This window comes from Felis catus, chromosome D4 (genome assembly GCF_018350175.1).
Source record: "Felis catus isolate Fca126 chromosome D4, F.catus_Fca126_mat1.0, whole genome shotgun sequence".
Taxonomy (NCBI): Eukaryota; Metazoa; Chordata; class Mammalia; order Carnivora; family Felidae; genus Felis; species Felis catus.
Genome location: NC_058380.1, coordinates 80770735 through 80789223, shown reverse-complemented (window position 1 = coordinate 80789223; position 18489 = coordinate 80770735). Strand labels below are relative to the sequence as shown.

The 18489-nt window shown below is 58.1% G+C and overlaps 1 protein-coding gene and 1 long non-coding RNA gene across 13 annotated transcripts in view; one reads left to right on the top strand and one right to left on the bottom strand.

Annotated features, from left to right (window-relative positions):
- Nucleotides 1–1950: 1950 nt before the first annotated feature.
- Nucleotides 1951–18489, bottom strand: part of DAB2IP (DAB2 interacting protein) — a 187855-nt gene continuing 171316 nt past the window's right edge. For 10 of the 12 annotated variants that reach the window (XM_023242674.2, XM_023242677.2, XM_023242678.2 and 7 more), the window contains 6 exons: nt 16841–17019; nt 14050–14938; nt 13178–13330; nt 10900–11093; nt 6255–6342; nt 1951–5072 (listed from right to left, as the gene is read on the bottom strand). In XM_023242674.2, the coding sequence (XP_023098442.1) occupies nt 4905–5072; nt 6255–6342; nt 10900–11093; nt 13178–13330; nt 14050–14938; nt 16841–17019 (1671 nt within the window). In that variant the 3' untranslated portion in view covers nt 1951–4904. The remainder of the gene's footprint in view (nt 5073–6254; nt 6343–10899; nt 11094–13177; nt 13331–14049; nt 14939–16840; nt 17020–18489) is intronic. The other 2 variants (XM_045043353.1, XM_023242673.2) reach the window with 2 other exon arrangements.
- On the top strand, nt 9506–10900 carry LOC123381678. Its single transcript, XR_006588984.1, has 3 exons — nt 9506–9964; nt 10257–10337; nt 10706–10900. It is a non-coding gene; the product is annotated as an uncharacterized LOC123381678 (long non-coding RNA).

Sequence of the window (18489 nt, the reverse complement as noted above, 5' to 3'; positions counted from 1 at the left end):
AAGGGACTCACGGGCTTGGCAACGAGGGGGCAGAGGTGCGGGAGGGGAAGCCCGGCCGAGAGTGGGCTGAAGAACGGAGGTGAGGGGGTGGAGACAGAGGTCTCCTGGGCAGCGAGCCTCGGCTGAAGGGGAGGGGAAGGAAGAAAAGCCAGCTGGGGGCAGGTGAGTAGAAAGAGACCCAGCACTTCAGACGCCAGGAAAGAGCAGTGCAGCTGAAGTTTTAGGAGTGATAAGGCAGCAGGGGTGGGGGAAGGGCCCTGGCCAGGGGCTGCCCCTGCCAGGGGCTGACCTTCACCTCCTTTCCTGCAGCTGCAGGGGGTGAAGGCTGGCAGTGAACCAGGGAAAGGTCAGAGGGTCAATGGGGGAGTCTTCTCCCGGGGGGCGGGGGGGGGGGGCAGCAGGATGGCCCTGTGAGCAGGCAGCAGTCAGGCTCGGGAGACGGCAGAGGTGAAGGTCTGGTTACTTGTAGTGGAAAACAGGAGAGGGACACAGAACCCACGGGGGTCGGTGCGGACTGGGGTGTTTTCTTCTGTTCGGCCGCCCAGAACGCATGGGCTGTGGGTAATCCCAGGGCTGATGTGATCAAAGAATATTGCCGAAAAGGGGGCTAAAAAGGGAGACCACAGGGGTTGAGCTTGGTGGGGAAGGCGGTAAAGACACAGAGAAGGCCCCTGGGAGGGAAGGGGTCCGTCTAATGCAGGGAGTGGGGGTGTGGGTGTTAATGCAGACGATGGGGACGGTGGGACAGAGGGAGGGGTCCTCACCAGAGACCAGAGGTTGAGAGTCAGAGGCCAGGGGGCCGTGGTGGAGGGAGGGGCGCAGCCAGGGGAGCGCTGGGCAGGCAGGTGGCAGTGTGGGGCGGGTGGGGGAGGGGCGGTAACGTTTCCTAGCGGCTGAGGCGAGGCGTGAGCATGGGTTCGGGGAGCAGGAGGCCGCCGCCCCCAGAACCACATGGCTTTGGAGTCACCCGGGGCTAACAGGAACAAGGGCAGGCTGGAGTGCGTAGACAGCGACATTGTGGTTCTGTTACCCCCTGCCATCCTGCCATCCCGCTCTCGAACCAGCCCTCCCATTACCTTCAAGGATGAGTCCAGGAGCACCCGTGGGCTTTCCCTCTGGGAGTGCTGGACAGCCAGGGCCCAAGTCCCTGGCATGAGCTGGAGACACCTGTGTAGGTGACAGACCAAGGTCTCCATCGGGTGATCTGACTGGATACATCCCCGCCCCCTAGAGTACCCGGGCTCCTGTGCCTGTGTCGTTTCCGAGGGGGTGGGCTGAGGCCCGGATGGGCCCCCTCTTAGCCATGTGTCAACAGGAGAGGTGTTGACCCCTAGGGGTTACTGGGTGGTGCCTGGGACCTGCTGAGTAGGACCCAGGGCTGCAAGGTCCCCGTGCATGGGTGCAGACGAAGGGGTTTGGGGGATGGCTTGTTTCAGAGGCCCTGGGTTTGGCCTTGCAAGTGGGTCTGGCTTGTGACGGCCTCATGAATTGGGGCCTTCCAGGCCTTAGAAGCTTGGTTTAGCCCAGCTCAGCCATGACCTGCTGGGGACATGGGCCAAACTCTCCCCTCTCCCCTGGAGTCAGATTTGAGTGGGTGGGAAGGCATCTGAAGCAGAGCCTGGCAGGAGACGGTATCTCCTGCAGCGAGTGCGGGGGCCACGCCATCCCCCTGGGGGTGTGGGACCAGCAAAGAGCTCCCTTCTGAGCTTGTCAGAGCCCGGGAAGGGCCCTGGGAAGGCAACGCTCCACTGCCCAACGGGAAACAGTCTCAGGTCACTCGGTAAGCCAAGACCAACACTACTACCGGTTCCGGGAGGGCTCCCCTGTCTGCAGGTACCACTGGAGGGAACCCCAGGGCCAGTCCCTCGCTAAAGGACAATACAAACCCACAACTCAAGAGTCACCGCCTAGGCAATCTCCTGAGACGCAGCTGAATGGAGGCGAGTCAGGTTTAAAATAGCTAAATAAATCTTTAATATTTCTAATTGCAAATGTACAGAAATTGCACAGCCACACAGTCTTAGAACACCAACAACTTTCTCTGTACATTATTACACAGTTCAAAGTCGCAGCTGGGAGGGGCTCCAGCCAAGACTCCAACGTTTGCGTGGTTTTCTTTTTCACATACTTACAAAAGGGGGAGCGGGGGGCGGTGTGGGGCCGGGGGTGGATTTGGGGCCAAAGGTGTAGAAAAGAGGGGCTGTTTCCCTGGACAGCCTGCCTTCCGCTGAGGGGCGGGGCGGCAGGGAGAGGCGTACCCCATATCCCCCCCCCTTGGGGGCAGACGCTCTATAGGGGGGAGGTGGGGGGGGGGGCGTGTGGAGCTCTGGCCTTGGTTCCCCACCCCCCCCTTTCTGGGCAGTCGGAAAAAAGTCTTCACTTATAGGAAGTTTGGCAGTTTCCTTCACCCTAAACATAAAAGTTAAGCAAAAAGTCAGGCCTCTCTGTGCCGGCCAGGGAGGACAGTCGTCTCCAGCAGGCTCTGGGCCCAGGGCCTCACCTTCCCGGAGCAGGGCCTGCCTTCCCTCACTCCCCCTCCCTCTGGCCCTCTGACACCCTGGCCCCACCCCGGGACGCAGGTTCTGTGTGGCCCGGACAGGGCGCGTGTCCCCAGCACCCCACCCAGACGGCACGCTGCAAAGCCGACGGGTACATGCCACAGGTGGGGAGAAACCCCGACACCGAACCCCCAACCCCCTCCTCCTGCCCAATACTGTTCTAGATTAAAAAATAAAATACAAACCATCGGAGAGCAGCGGTCCCGGGCAGCCCTCGGCAGCACCAGGACTAAAGGACTATGTACAACCATTAGGTGAAATAGTTACATTACAGTCGAACACCGAGAACATTTACAAAAATTGTCAGACTTGCAATTCAGATAAAAATCTGTGAAGAGTCTGTACACTTTTACAGTTTTTGCACTAAGTAAATAAGGCTCTCGGCCTGAGAGCTCACACCCACGCCAAGGGCCACCAGCACCACACGCATGCTGGCCTCCTACGCCCTGCTGTCCGGGCCCTGGGAACCTCCCCCCGTATTGCTAAGAGGCGCTCAGTCCGAGGTTGCTCTACGAGGCATCGAGGCATCGGTGGGGGAGGGGTGGGGAGGAGGGGAGGGCTCACCGGGCAGCGGGGGGATGAGACCGAACCAGAGGACATCACTGGGGCCAGGCCCTGCCTGTGTGGCCACGGGTGGGGGCAGGGCCACAGCCCCCACGGCCTTCCTTCCTGAGGTCTGTGACCCTTCGGGGCCTGCCCTCTCCTCAGCGGCAAATCTCTGGCCTAACTGAACTGCAGGTTTCATCTAAAAGCCCCTGCCCAGAGGCCAGGATGGGGCGCAGCGTGGTCTGGGCCACCCTTCCCGCACTCGACCTGGTGGGCTCTGTGGTGACCCTGGCCCTGGCTGCGGCAGGAAGGGCTCAGGGCTCTTCCCCAGGGTCTCAGCTTCCTGAGGCCAAGGCAGAGGGGGCGGCTCGGGCAGCTCGCCTAGCCCGGGCTCTGCCGGGGAGGGGGGCAAATGCCCAGCTCTTGCTGGAGACCCCCCAGGGCTGGGGGTGGGACCAGGGAGGGACTGAGACAGACCCAAGCTCCTGACCACCTATGTCCCGCAAGGGGTGGGGATCAGGGAGGGCTGAGAAGCCACAGAACGGCCTAGAGCTGAGGAAAACCGGCCCCAGCTGTGGGATGTGCCCCTCTCCTGTCTGCAGCGCCTGGGTCCTTGGCCGGGGGCCCGGGAAGGGTGAGGAGGAGGCCGGCCGCACACACGGGGCCTGGTGCAGGCCGCTGCTGTCTTGGAGAGGGAGCAAGTCTAACATCCTCCAGGGCCGCTATTTCCCATGCAGTGCGCACGCTCAATTTAAAAGGCCCCTGTGTTCCAGCAAGCGAGCAAGCGGGCTTTTGTTTCTAATGCATACTGTGAAAGGAAAAAAAATCACAGTTATCCACCTTCTCAGGGCCTGCTGGCATTAGAATTTCTTTTAATCATCAATCAGGAAAGATCAGCCTTCCTCTCAGGGTAAGCACCACCAGCTGGCCACTCCCTGCAGGGCCACGGTGCCCTGGTGCACTGGCCCCGGGAGAAGGGCAGGGATCGGGCACAGTGCCATCTGGGCCAACTCTGCCCAGATCTTTGGCTTTAGGGAGCCCTCGGCCTGGGCAAGTGAGAGAGGCTCCAGATCCTCCCCGCAGATACGAGGGCCCAGAAGAGCGGGCCAGGATCCTCACTGGGTCTGTTTGGCAAAATAAGGAAGGAAGGTGGGGGTGGGGGGGAAGAGGCAGGGAGTCTGGGGACAGTACAGGGGTGAATCCTCGGTTCCTCACAGCCAGGCAGGTCCCTGGACAGGCCGCATGCAGTGGCAGGGGCTCGGGGGAGCCCTGCAGGACAGGTACTCCGGCAGCTCCGTCCTCCCCACCCTCTCCCTGCCCGCCGACCAGCCTGTCCTCTGCCCCTGGAACTAAGGGACAAGTCCCTCAGGGCAGGGGCCTGGGCCCCTAGCTCTCTAACCCTCTGCCCTGAGGGCGCTCTCTCCCTGGGGAGGGGGAAGGGGTACATGCACTTGGCCAGGTCAAGGAAGAAAGGTGACACACACCAAACTCAGTAACCGACGGAGACGTACTTTGGCAGGCCCCCTGCTCCTCCCAGACCGCCCCACCCCCAGCGTGCGGGCCTCTCCGGCCTGCACCGAACTCGCTTCTCGGGCCAGAAGAGAGGGGAGCGGGCCCACGCCGCGTCAGTCTGTCCAGGCTCCCCGTGCGGCACCTCCTGGACCGCAGGTGGAGGGAAGGGGAGGAGGCCTGGGCCCCCCCTTGCCCCTGCGCGGGAGGCTGCGACTGTGGGGGCGCTCCTCCCCAGGCCCCAGGCCGAGGCCTGCTCTGGGCCACCATGGTCCTCCCTCCTCGGGCAGGTTAACAATGGCTGCTGTTTCGGAACTCGCCGTTCTCGGTAATCTGCAATTTGGTGGGGTTGGTGGGGGAGACGCCGTTACGGGCTTGCATGCTGTACCTCTCTTTCAGCTGCGTCAGGGCGCTCATGAGGCGGGCGTTGGCGGCGTCCAGTGAGGCGATACGCTTCTCCTGGGGGCAAACGGGGCATTAGTTGGGGTCACGGGAGGGGTCCTTGCGCCAAAAGGGGGCTGTACCGGGGCAGGGGTCTCCCTGGGGCTAAGTGTGCCCACCAGGGGTGCTGGGAGGAGACAGGGTGGGGGCACCAGGAGTACACTAAGTGTGAAGGGCAGGAAAGGCGGGGCAGTGGGTGTGCCGGGGAGGAAGCTGGGAGGAGGTGGGAAGGAGGTGGGGGGCTGGGAGGGGGGGCGCTGGGCAGAGGCAGGGAGGAAGCTGGGAGGCTAGGAGGCTGAGAGGAGGCAGGGAGGCAGGGAGGAGGCTGGGAGGAGGTGGGAAGGAGGTGGGGGGCTGGGAGGGAGAGGGGGGTTGCTGGGAAGAGGCAGGGAGGAAGCTGGGAGGAGGCTAGGAGGCTGAGAGGAGGCAGGGAGGAGGCTGGGAGGAGGCTGAGAGGAGGCGGGGAGGAGGCCGGGAGGAGGTGGGGAGGGGGCCGGGGGGAGGAGGAGGAGGAGGAGGAGGAGGAAGAGGAGGAGGCCTCGACGTCACCGACAGAGACCTCCTAGAGCCTGCCTTCTGACGACGTCTCTCACACCACTGCTGCTCACCCAAACAGCAGCCCTAGTGGTGTCACCTGTCAGCCACCTGAACCCCAAGGGTGTGCGCCCTGGCTTACGTGCCATGTGCGAGTGTGTGACACAGAGGTCACAGCTCCTGGTCAGCCTGTGCTGTTTACAGTCTGACCAAGGCCTGGTCCTATTCCCAGGTGAGTGAGAGGAAACAGTGCAGTGAAGGAGAATGGTGGCCGCAGTCTCTTATATGCCACATCTCTCAATGCAGCTGGGGAGCCACAGATAAGAGCCCCCCTGCTCCATCTGCCCAGCCTGCTGTCACCTGAAGCCATCCCCGTTCCCCTCCCAACAGCTTCCAGTCCTTGCTCAGTACCCTTGGGGAAAGGCAGTGCCCACCAGTCGTCCCGGTAGGGAAGGACTTGCCCCACCACTTTCACAGCCTGTCCCCATGAGCGTGTGGTCCACGGAGACCTTCAAATCTGACTTTCCAGACCAGAGATCCTGGCCTCCTGTTCCTCCTCAGCTTTTATAGTGGGGGGCATTAATGAGGATGTAGAGATCTCAAAGTCACCCGCTGCCCAACCCAGGTCCTTTAATGCCTATGGCTGAGCACAGGGCCGGAACCCACCTGGGCATCGATGATCTTCTGTTTGGAGTCTACAGCTGCTTGCATCTCAGCGTGGTCTTTCTTCAGCTCCTCCTCCACAGACATCAACCTGTGACCACACACAAGGACAGTCGAGCTGGCACTTGAGGGAGGTGAGGAGGTGGGTGTGGGGGCGTGGGGCCTTGTGGGAAGAAGCCATCGCACCTGCACAGTGGGGACACAGCAGGGGAGCCCCTCCAGCTGGCCTCCAACAGCCGACATGAGCTGGGTCTACTTCTTCCTTATGCTTTACCTACTCCAGACTCTGTTCCCAGATCCCCCAGAAACCCTTGGAGCTGCCCATTTCCCGATGTTCTTCCAGGAGCCACGGTGGTTGGGGGTGGTGGTTAGGTCCTCACCGCCTCCCAGAGCAAGGCAGGTGGGGTAATGCCATAAGACCCATGGCACAGGCGGGAAGACGAAACCCCGAAGGGCTCTAGGGCTTTCTCTGCCGACTCGGCATTCACCAAGGCCGTGCCAAGATGTACCAGGCACTCAAAGTAGCGAGATGAAAAGTACAGATCTCCATCGTTCAAAAGGTTCACAAAGCAGCAGGGACACAGACAGGCAGACAACAGCCTAGAGACTATGGGAACAGAGAAGAGGATGTAGGCAACTGCGCTGGAGGGTGGGTGCACATAGTGGACATCTGAGGGACAAGCAAGTCTGAATGCGGGTAAGCGTAGGGAAGACGGGAGGAATACCGTCTGCAGAGGCTCAGAACTAAGGCATGTGTGTGTCTGTTGCCAGCTGCTCCCTCCCTGAAACCCTTTCTGGCTTCACCTTGCCGGTCCCTCACACACCTGTCAATCACTGCGGATGACACCCACCTTCCGATGTTCATCCTTTAGCTTCCGGACCCCACGCTCTCTGGGTTTGCCTCCTAGCCCCAAGGCTACTGCTCTGCAGATGCCTGTCCTGCCTGCTCCCAGCATGTCTCCACTGGGGTCTGCCCAAGCCCCCGCTCTTGGCTCTCCAGACAAGCTCACCTACTCCCAAGGCTTCATCCCCCTCTCTACCTGCACAACCTCTCCAGGCCAGCAGAGCGGTCCCCTAACCCCTGGGTGAGCACTGAGCACCTGTCACAGAAGGTACACAGAGAGGTTAACGGTGCTGGGGCAGGTACCCGCAGGCCTATTGTGAGAAGTCGGTGGGATCAGTGGTTGGGGAGCACTGATCAGGAGGAAGGGGTGTGGGGCCATGCCAAGGGGGGGTTCCTTGTCACAGAAAGATCAGACATTGAGAAAAGCCAGTAAGAAGGGGGAAGGGAGGAATAGGGAGAAGACGGGCATTAGATGGTGTCAGTCCGAAGGGAAATTACTCTAGGGGAGAGACTTGTGCTTCTGGCTGGTGGGGTAACAGGGACTGGATTTACCCTTCTGCCGTCAAACGGTGACCACAATAAACAAACCAGAAAACCGAATGAAATGTATGAAAAAGTGGTGTGCAGACACAGAACAACTGGCAGTGTCTCCTAAGAGAAGGGAATGCACGAGCTGAGCCCCTCTCACGGCCTGGAGTGTCCAGGCCAAACAAAAAAAGAAGGGAAGTAATCTCATGGAGTAGAGGAGACCCAGGGAGGCCATACCCAAGAAGAAGAAGACACAGAGAGAGCTCCACATATATCCTGAGGGCTCCCCTTGAGTCTCTGGCTGAGGACTGGTCTGCATGCACCACTGAAACATGAGAACAAAACAGCCCCAGGAAGAGTTAATATTCCTACCTGGCAGGGTAGAAAGACGTGCTAACACAGGGGCATAAAGCAGAATCCTCAGAAGGAAACTGCCTCAATATGGAGTCAGATTAGGCTAGATTAAAAGCTGTCCAGACCCACCCCAACAGAGCTTAAACGTAAGCCTCAAAAGAATCAGACTAATTCCAAATAACCTCATTGTGTCCCAGAACAAACCCCAAAAACATTTAAAAGAACACAAAACATTCCACACCTAAGCAAAAGTCACAATGTCTGGCATCCAACCAAAAATCACCAAACATACAGAGAAGTAGGAAAATGTAACGGATAACCAGGAAGAAAATTAATCAATAAAAACAGACTCAGAAATGTCACGGATGACAGAATTAGTAGACACTGAAACTATTGTAAATACATTCCACATGGCTGAGAAAATAGAGGAAAGCAGGAGCATGATGAGAAGAGAAATAGAATTTAAACCAAGCTGAAAGTCTGAAGGTGAAAAATACAGTATCTGAAATGAAATGAAAAAAAATACTGATAGGATTAATAGCAGATTGGACATTGAAGAAGAAATGATTAGTAACCTTGCAGACACAGTAACAGAAATGATCTAACACACGGCAGGGAAGAAAAGTGAAAAAAGGAAACAACAGAGCATCAGTGCAGTGTAGGACAATATGAAGCAGCCTAACGTATGTGTGATGGGATTCCCAGGAAAGAGACTGGGGAAGCAGGATGGTAAGACTCACAGAGCCAAAAGCTCAAACTCAAGAAACATGAAGGAAACTACGGCAAGGACCATCTTAATCAAATTATCGGTGATCAGTGATAAAAAAAAAATCTTAAAAACAGCCAGAGAAAAAAGATAGCTTAAGTACAAAGGAACAAAAATAATGACAGAATTGCTACTATTATAGCTTGAGAATGAGGGCCCGACTGGGCCCACTGCCTGTTTTTGTAAATAGCCACACCACACACATAGTTCTGCTGCAACAGCAGAGTTGAATACTTACAGAGGCCATATGGCCTGCAAAGCCTAAAATATTTATTATCTGCCTTCTTATGGGAAGTTTCCAACTCCTGCCCTAAAGTGACAACAGAGACATAGCTAGTAAGACAATAAGCGATAAAATGCAATCATAAAAAATGCTCAATCCAAAAGAGTTCGGGGAAAAAAGGGAACAAAACAGATGGCACAAATAGATAATGGTAGCAAGATAAGAGATTCATACATAATTATATTGATAATTACATTAAATGTAAATGGTCTAAACACTCCAATTAAAAGGCAGAAACTGTCAGATTAGATAAAATGCAAGAACCAATAAGGTGTCTATAAAAGAAATTCATTTATATAGAAAGACACCAATAGGTTAAAAGTATAAGGACAAAAAAGGATACACCTGGCTAATATTAATCAAAATAAATTGAGACACCTGTAATTCACATCAAACAAAGTAGATTTCAGAACAAAGACTGTTATGAGGGATAAAGACGGTGATGTCATAATAATAAAGAGATCAGTTCATCACCAGCACGTAACAATCCTAGATGTGGTTGCAGAGTTTCAGTGTACATAAATCGAAAACAATAGAAAAGAGAAATACACAAATCCATATTATGACTAGACATTCAATATCCTTTCCCCAAATAGTGATAGAATGGTAAACAAGTAGCCACAAAAACTGGTAAGAATCTCGAGTTAAACAATGCTAGCAACCAAACTGATCTAATTTGACATTTCCATTACTGAGGAAATACACTGTGATAGTTAGTAGAAATAAATGCGCTAAGTAAGCCACTGAATTCAGAGACCACACACTCCTCAGAGAAGAGATACAATGAGGAAGAGGTGGTTAGTTTGAGAAGCATTTCCATTCCCGGAACCACACACACAAAGAACAGAGCTGGCTGTCAAGTGAACAGTGGATTAACAGTCACTCTGGTTACAGGATCTCTGCTCACGTTAACCATTTTATAATGAACACACCCATAGGTAAGTGAAACGAACAGTAATTAGGAGCAGAGAAACGGGCAGTCTAAGTAGGAAGAATCTGGAAAGGGTTTCTGTAGTGGACAAAACATGAGGCCAGGTGGGGAAACTTCTGGGTATGGCACACCTGCTAAATCTGTCCAGATGACAGGCTCTTATGCCGTGAAAACAAGTTAGAAAGTCCACGCTATTTCCTCTGCTACCTTGTATTACTGTCATAAAGACGTGAACTTCACGATCGGGACGCTGTGGGATGGCTGGGACGCTACACCTTCACTGTGCTCCCTGCCTACAGACGCCCTACCCATGGGTGGAGACAGAGAGAGAATGAGAGAGAGAAAATCAACACAGGATGCCATCTAAGCCATCAATAAAGGTGAGAGTGAGCATCAGAGCCAATGGTTCCCTGGAAATCTTTCCCAGGTAACCCAAAGGCACTTTAAACTGGAATGGCTGGGACACCCCAACTGCTCCCCTCCCCAGACCCTCATCTCAGCAACTGGCACCAAGACACCCAGACGCTCTTGGTAGAAACTTGGGGGATATTTTGCCTTCCTCCCCCCACCACCTTCACCTGCCGAATGTAATGACATTTATGCCTACTTTTCCTGCCCAGAATTGGGTCCTCACTGTGTTTCAAGGCGCCCCCAATCCTAGCTCCCCTGACAGGGCTTACCAAGAAAACAGGACTCCTTACAGGGCCTTGTCTGACCTCACTCCTGCCACTTCGCGTTCCACCATCAGTGCGCCCTGTGCCGGGTAGGGCTTCCTGCAGTCCACGCTGCCTAACGCCACACGTGTGCCACGCTGTCCCCACTGCCTGGGACGCTCTCCTCCTTCCACCCTTGGCTCATCCTGCGGCTGATCAGCCCTTCCCCTCATCGGGAGGACGGCCTGCCTGCTCTGTGTGCGGGGGGACCAGAACCGGCTGCTCTCACCTGCTGATGATGCCCTTCATCTGGATGTCCTTGTCCTCCTGCTGCCGCCGCAGCCGCTCCTCGCCCTCCTCCAGCCGCGCCTGGTACTCCAGCACCAGCTTCTGCGTCGTCTCCTCCTGGCACTTGAACAGGGTCTCGTACTCCTCCAGCTTCTTGGTGGAGATCCGCAACTTGTCCTGCAGCACGGCCAGGTCCTGCCAGGGGGGGCGGCGCGCCAGGGGCACAGCACCCAGGACAAAGAGCACACCTCGTGAGCCCAAGCGGGAGCACGGGTAGGAGGGAGCCCAGCTCGGAGACTCCTAAGGAGCCCAGCCAGAGGGGTGGCGGTGACACGCAAGGCCGGTCCCCACCCGGGGCTTTCTCCGCTTCAACCTCCCACCCCTGCAGCCTGGCCTCACAGCTGTGAGGGAATGAAGACTCACACCCAGATCTCGGAAGTAACGGTTTAACTAGGGCACTGAGGTTGTTGTTGTCGTCATTAATACAATAAACAAATGTTAAAAACACTCTTGGATAAATTAAGACCTGACAGCATCCTGAGAGATAGGGACTCTACGGGAGGGGAAACCGAGGCCCAGAAGGCAAGGTGACCCGGTCACGTGGAGAGTGACTGACCAGTGGGGTAAGGTCCTAGCCTCCCAGCCTCTATGTGAAACTAAAGCAAGGGTAGTGGTGTGGGGAAGTAAGGGGGAGACAGAGAGGTTAAAGGCAGGTGGGGCTGAGGCTAGAATCAAGGGGCTGGGGGCCAGGATTCCATGACAGTATGGGGGCTGGAGGAGGCAGGAAGAGCCTCTCCTTGAGTCCCAGGCAACGGAGGCCTAATTCACTTCAGCAAAGGACCGCCCAAAGGTTAGGAGGTGGCAAATCCAGAGACCGGTGAGAGACCAGCCCCAACTCAAAGCAAAGGTCCTACAGCAAAGCTGGATCCACAGAGAGCCTGGCTCCGGGAGAAATGACCTCGGCCCGTCCCAAGTCTTGCCGAGCTGGCCAGAGAGGGGTAGGGAAGACCCTCCCAGGTCTCCAGGGAGCTCGAGGGAACAAGGCCTCCTGGATTTGCCTGTAAGGGTTAGTAGTGGAGAGGGTGAGAGAAACAGGAGCTCGTTCAGCCACGGAGCAGCAAGGAAAGGGGACACCCCAGCTGCAGCCGGACCCCTGCAAATGGTCTGGGCGGTCCTTGCAATTCACAAGTGGGAACTGGAGTCTCAGAGACGTGCAGAGCCCAGCCCGGCTCACGCAGGGAGCCCGGGCGAAGGCTGGCTCTCCTTGCTGCCCAGACAAACGCTGGCTCTTGGAGCACTGTGCCCCATGTCCCCTTGTCCCCTTCACGTAATTATGGTGAAAGCAGGTGGATGCAGTGGACTAAGGGGATGGTGGAAGGTGGCGGAATGCAGCATGGACATGAACCTCGCCTTAGGCCAGGAGGAGGGAGAGCTGCCACCCTGAGTTCCGTGGAATTGCCCGAGAGGCTGCTACAGGCTTTCCTGGGGCTGAGAGGCGAGGGCACCTAGGGAAGCGGGGGATGTGGCTGCCATGCTGGGGTGGCCTTGCAAGGGGCCCCGTGTTGACCTGGGCCTGCAGGGGGACATGAGAACCAGCCATGGATCCTGGACAGGTGCCATAGCAGCAGGGAGAATTTGGGAGGACAGAAGCCCCTCCCACTGCCCCCCCCCCAAATGCTGGATGTGTGTGGTGGGGTGGAATCTGGATATTTTAGAACATTTTTTCTCCCTAGGGGGAAGCAAGCCTCGCAGTAGCAGTCTGGCCCCACCCCTTCACCCTGGCTCTTTCTCTCTCAGGCCCTGGCTAGGCACAAACCCAGAGTGGGGGGGCCTGGCTGGGGGGGCAGCCCTCCCGGCTGCCTTGGGGACCCACACCACTCTGCTGCTCATGCACGAAGCGCCCCCACAACGGTCTCCATGTGCCTCTTTGGCATCCCCCAGCCCTCAAGTCCGGCACTCTCAGGAACTCAGCTGCCCGGTCACTCAGGGAAGGGGCCTCCCAGAGGTCTGAGGACCGAGTCCTGGGAGTCTGGATTCAGTACAATTTCCAGTGAGTCTCGTGTGCAGCCTATACAGGAATCCTCAGCTCTGAACTAAGCCCTTCTTGCTGCTTCTACTTCCAGATTCCACTGGCTGCCGTCCTCATGGGGGACCAAGGGTTGAGAGAGGACTAGCCATACACAGGAAGAAGCAGCACCCTTCATTCAGGGCTCAAGGGGAGAGAACGTCGTCGGGCAGGCAGCCCCGCCCTGCCCCACACTGCCAGGGTCCGGCTTTACCTTTTCTGCTTGGCTGAGCTCCTCCTTACTCCTTAGCCTATCCCTGTGGGGGGGGTCTGGGCCCAGGCCCTCGTCTTCTAACAACTGCGCGTTCATGGTCAAGAGCCAAGCGGCCGTGCGGTCCAGGGCATTGGGGCTCACGGGTGAAGGGCCCTACAATGAAACACAGCCGTGAGGGGCTGGAGGGAACAGGGGGGTGGGACGAGGTGAGTCACGGGGACAAGTGGCTCAGAGGCATGGCAGGGGCAGGGGGTTTCCAGCTGGCCAGGTGCCTACCGATGCCACCCCCAACTCAGGAACTCCCATTCTCGATGGCGGCCTGAGGCGGAGTCAAGAGCCCAGGTGGCCCAAGCACCGCTCTCTGCCGCCCAGGTGAGAGCAAGTGAGCTCGGCCAGGCAGGTGGTCATGCAAGTCACAACACATCTGTCCCACATACTGTGTGCGGCCCCAGGGTAATAGGAACACCATTCGCCCCAGCAGCTGAGCCCTGGAGGCCAGCTGAGACACGAAGGTGGGGGGGGTGGGGGTGGGGGGGGCGTGCTGGGGGGTCTGGTTGACTCCTACCCTGGGCAGGGCTTTATCAGGCCTCCAGCTGGAGATGGATAGAGCCCTCCCTCCTTTCTCTCCCTGACCCCCACTGCCCTTGGGAGAAGTGGCAGAGAGACCCTCAGGCCACGCTGTCCCTGATTCAAGGACTCGGGCAGGGGCCAGTGGCCCCCGGGGGAGGGGAGGTGGTGTGCGTGGCAGGCCGGCGGGATGGGCCACGTGTGGCATCACTCAGCGTGGGATGGCAGCTGGGCACAGGTGAGATGACCAGGAGGAGCAGCGCGACATGGGGGATGATGGCCCGCCCTCGGACGACAGCACTGACCTGCTTGTGCACCGCGCGAGGCTTCAGCTCCGGGCTGTCACCCTTGGATGAGGACGACGGCTGCCGGAGCCGGGCTCCGGGGCCAGCCCAGTCAGGCGAGGCCGACGCCAGCGGTCCGCTCGAAGGCCGCGGGTACTGCAGCGTGCTCAGCAGGGCGGGTGGCGTCCGGCCACGGGGCGCGGGGGGTGGCGGTGGGGGCGGCGGCGGCGGCTGGTCGATCCTCCGCTGGGGGCCGGCGCTGTTCTGCCGTGGCACCGTGGGCTGCCCGCCCTTCTCAGTCAGCGACACCTGCCGCCGCGCCAGCTCCCCGGGCCGCCGCGCCAGCTCCTCGGCGGCACCGCCGAAACTTCCCAGCTTGGCAGCAGCTGCCAGCTCCTCACTGTTGCTGTGGGAGCTCAGGGAGCTATGGCCCTCGGAGCCCGAGTCACCAAGGCCGCGGGGCGAAAGCGGCAGGCCCGCCGCCATCTGGTACACGGGGTTCTGGAAGGAGAGCGGCGCCAGCAACTGGGGCCGGCCGGGGGCGCCCTCGGAGGTGCCCGGCGTGGTCGGCGTCTGGCCCGCCCGCCGCACCGTGGCCAGCCCTGCCAGGCTCGCCGGGGCCGCCCGGGCCGGCCACCCGGCCACCAGCTGCGATGCCGGCGCCTGCCCGTCGGTAGCGAGGGCGTCGGGGCCCGCCGGGGAGCCAGCCTCCCCGTCCAGCGTGCGGGCATCTTGCAGGTCCACCATAGACAGGCTCTTGCCACCATTGGCCATCTGAAGATCAGGCTCGTTGGCTTCCGAGTAACTCGAGCTGCGGGCAGGTGAGGGCTGGACCCCGGAGGACCTTGTGACAAAAAACAAGTCCTTGTTTTCGGGGGTTGGAGACGGTAACCGGGTGAAATCTATCAGACTGCAGGGAGACAAGCACACACAGGGAAAGAAGGGGGAAGAGAAGAACTGTGAATGTGGCCAAGGCGGGTCCAAACCGAGCGCCCCGCCGACCTGCCAGGGCCTGGCAGCCTAAGGCAGGGCTGGGGAGGAGGGAAGACGGGGTGGGGGAGAGGAGGTGCGTGGGCTGCAAAAGTGGGAGAGGCTGGGAGCAGTGGCCCAGCCGCAAACCAAACCACAGCCCTGGCAGCCGACCCCGGCAGAAGCCCCCACGGGGACTGAGTGGCCAGGGTGGCCGTTCCTGCACAGAACCTCTACTCTAGGGGCCAGCGCTGCTAGTTCCAGGTCAGGCTGCCTGGTACGCCTGTTCCTGGCTCAGCTGCATCTTGGGACACAGAGTGCTGGGGCCTGGAGTGTTCTGGAAAACTCCCCTTAGCTAAGCCCCAACCCACAATGCAGTGGCTCTCTGCTATCCAAGGGTCCTGCACTAAGAACTCTGACTTCAAAGCCGCAAGGGCCCCTGCTGCCTCTTCCCTCTCGTTCCTCACCAGACTGATAACCAGAGTGGGGACCCAGTGAGGCCTCCCCCCCCCACCCCCCGCCTCCTGCTGCCACCTTTGTCTGACTGGCAGGCGGGGGCTGGTGTTCCTGGCAAAAACAAGGACTCAGAGGAGGATCCAAAGGTGTGACTCAGGCAGGGAGGGTCTGCACCTGCAGAGGCGGAGCCGTACCCACCCCCAGTCTTCCAGCCTCTTCCCTGGCCCCTCCCCGGAAGCCCACGCCTTAGAAGGCACAATGTGGAGGGTCAGGTCAGCAGTGGAGGGAAGGCTGGGGGAGGTAAACAGGCTCTGAGCGGGCAGGGGTTTCAACAACGGGGAGCCTGGGATGGGGAGGAAGTGACAAGTCCCAACTGCTGGAACTTGGGCGGGGCAGGCTGCAGCCACTCGGCTGGACACCGGCAGGCAACGGAGCCGGAGAAACCCAGACCGGCCTCAGGCTTTGGCTGTCTACACACGCAGTCAGGTCTCCTCGGAACCCACGCGCCTGGCTACCTCTTAACCGAGGCGCGTCCCCTTCCACCTGACCCGCTCTCCTTCACCTGGCAGGTTGTGTGAACGGACCCCCGGGGCTCCGCGGGAGCTGGGAAGCACCCCCAGTCCTGGGTCCCACACACCCTATTCTGGATGTCCGCGCCCTCGCCTGCTTACGAGCCCGCTGCCGTTGCCACCTCAGAGCAAGACCCAAGTCCCAACTCTGCTGCGTAAGCCTTACTAGCCGGTCCAAGGCGCCCCCTGGGAGGGCAGTGTGTGAGTGGGGCACAAACGGTTCACTACACATGCCAAGTCTTTCAAAGGAATGTCCTCATTTTGACGTTAGCATCCAAGAACATTCTGCCTCCCTGTCCTCAGTCTGAGGGCGGGGCCTCGACACCTCTCCTAGTTTCTGGAGCGCCCAGCCTCAAAGCCTTGCAGAGTGACCCAGACTCCTGCTGAAAACACATACACTTGAATGCCACTTCTAGAGATTCTGATTCAGACCCAGGAAATACCAGAAGAGGTATTTTTAACACACACCTGGGTAATCTAAAGGCATTCGGGACTAGAGATCGTTCTTCAACAGAATGTATTGTCTTTCTCCAAGCCTTTGTTTGTGCTAGTTCCTCTACATAGAATGCCTTTTCCACCCATGGAAACGTTGCTGTTCCTAAAAAGCCCAAAACACATTACCTCCTCCAAGAAGCCTTCCCTGATTTTTCCCAAATGGAGGCTCGCTGCCTACAGCCTGCACAACACATTTCAAGTCTCAAGTAGCTTATTTTATAAACGTTTGTGTAGACATCCTCCTCCCCAGTGGAAACTGCAGGCAGGTTGTACCTTGTCTACATGCGCACCCCACAACAGCCGGTACGCCTGGCCTCTCTTACCCAGAGAGATCATTCTCGATCACCATCTTCTGCAGCCCGGCCGAGATGCTGCTACTGCCAGAGCCAGGAGTGGAGGCCAAGTCGTTGGTCCCCGTGAGCTGCCCACTGCCTGGGGTACTCAGTGCTGTGTGGACATCCCTCAGGATTCGAGGCAGGGGTCCCAGTTTGGATACAATGTTCTGCAAATACACAGCAAGTGGCAGGTGTGACCTGTGGGCGCCACTTGGGGAGGCCAAGTGCACTGCACCTGCTGGGGTTCAACACTGCTGAGGAGCCACTTGGAAAGGCAGGCCCTGCCCTCCCCTCCCCACCTGTCAGACCCAACAGGGCTGGGAAGGAGCTGGAAAGCCTAGGAATCTGCAAATGAACATTTTTCCCAAGCCCCCCAGATACTTCTGGCGGTGGGGGAGGGGGGTGAGAGGCCTAAAGGGAGAAATGGTGACCTAGTCCAAGCCTTCCACCTGAGAACATCCCATCTCCATGCCCCAGAGAGGGGAGCCCACGAGGAACCCCAGAACTTCCCACAGCAACACCTCCCTATCCGAGAGACTTCTGGGATGGCCCTCTGCTTATGCACTGGCTTCCGTGGTTTTGTGCAAAAAAAGTGTGAAAACTCATGCAGTCAACAGCATAGACTTGAGAGGCAAACACCTCGATTTCAAATTCTTGCTGCACTGCCATCAGCTGTGACGGCGGCTGCCATCTCCTGTGCTTCCTGCCTGCTTGTGCAGATGTGGGTGTCGGAGGCAGGCACGAGACGCCGTATGCGGTGGCAGTGAGAGTGACTGGTGTTGGCAGCGGTGGAGAAAGAGAGGGCCTTGGCCCCACTGCCGTTTCCTGCCCTGTGTCTCTCGAGCCAAAGGGGAGTGGGTATCAGCGAACAGACACGACCGCAGCAACAAGACGCGGGGATTAACCCGTGTGTCTGCAACAGGGGCTAGTGAAATGTGTACTCCTATGCGGGACAGCCTGCGGCCATCCGAGAGGCCATAGCGGCGGCGCAGCCCCTAGTGACACGGAAAGAGGACAACAGAGCCAGGTGAGAAATGCACTCTGCAGTGCTCACTTCAACACAAACAAAAACGGAAAAGAACTCTGTGCCTGCATGGGTACTTAACACACGTGCAGACATATCTAGAAAGCTACACACTGGAGTGCCCTGAGTGGTCACCTCTAGGGAATGGGACGGGAGCAAGGAGGCCTTCCGTCCCTGTTCAGGCAGTAACCACGTTTGTAAAGCGGTCTCTTTAAGCCCGGGGAAGCAACAGATATTGTGGAAGTGGATCCTGACCGGACTGTTTGCGGTGTGGGCTGGGGCTGCTGGGGCGACAGTGGAACCCCGGGCCACCGAGGGCGCAGGCCAGGCGGCCGCAGCAGGATCAGACATGTCTAGGGAATCAGATTTTCAACTCATGGTCAAGGGTAATTCTGGAAAGGTCTGCAGCTTCCTGCCTGACGTGTGGAGGTGCAGCATCTTCAGTGGCTATCTTTTCACATCAGTGGCCTTAAAACCTAGAACGAGGATATCTTCAGAGAAGCAGCTAAAGATGATCACGTTTCTCACAGGTAGGGGGCACACCTTCACGCACTCAATGCTGAGTGTGGACAGCTAAAGCCCCCGTGGGCAAAGTGGGCTCCCGTGGCTGGTG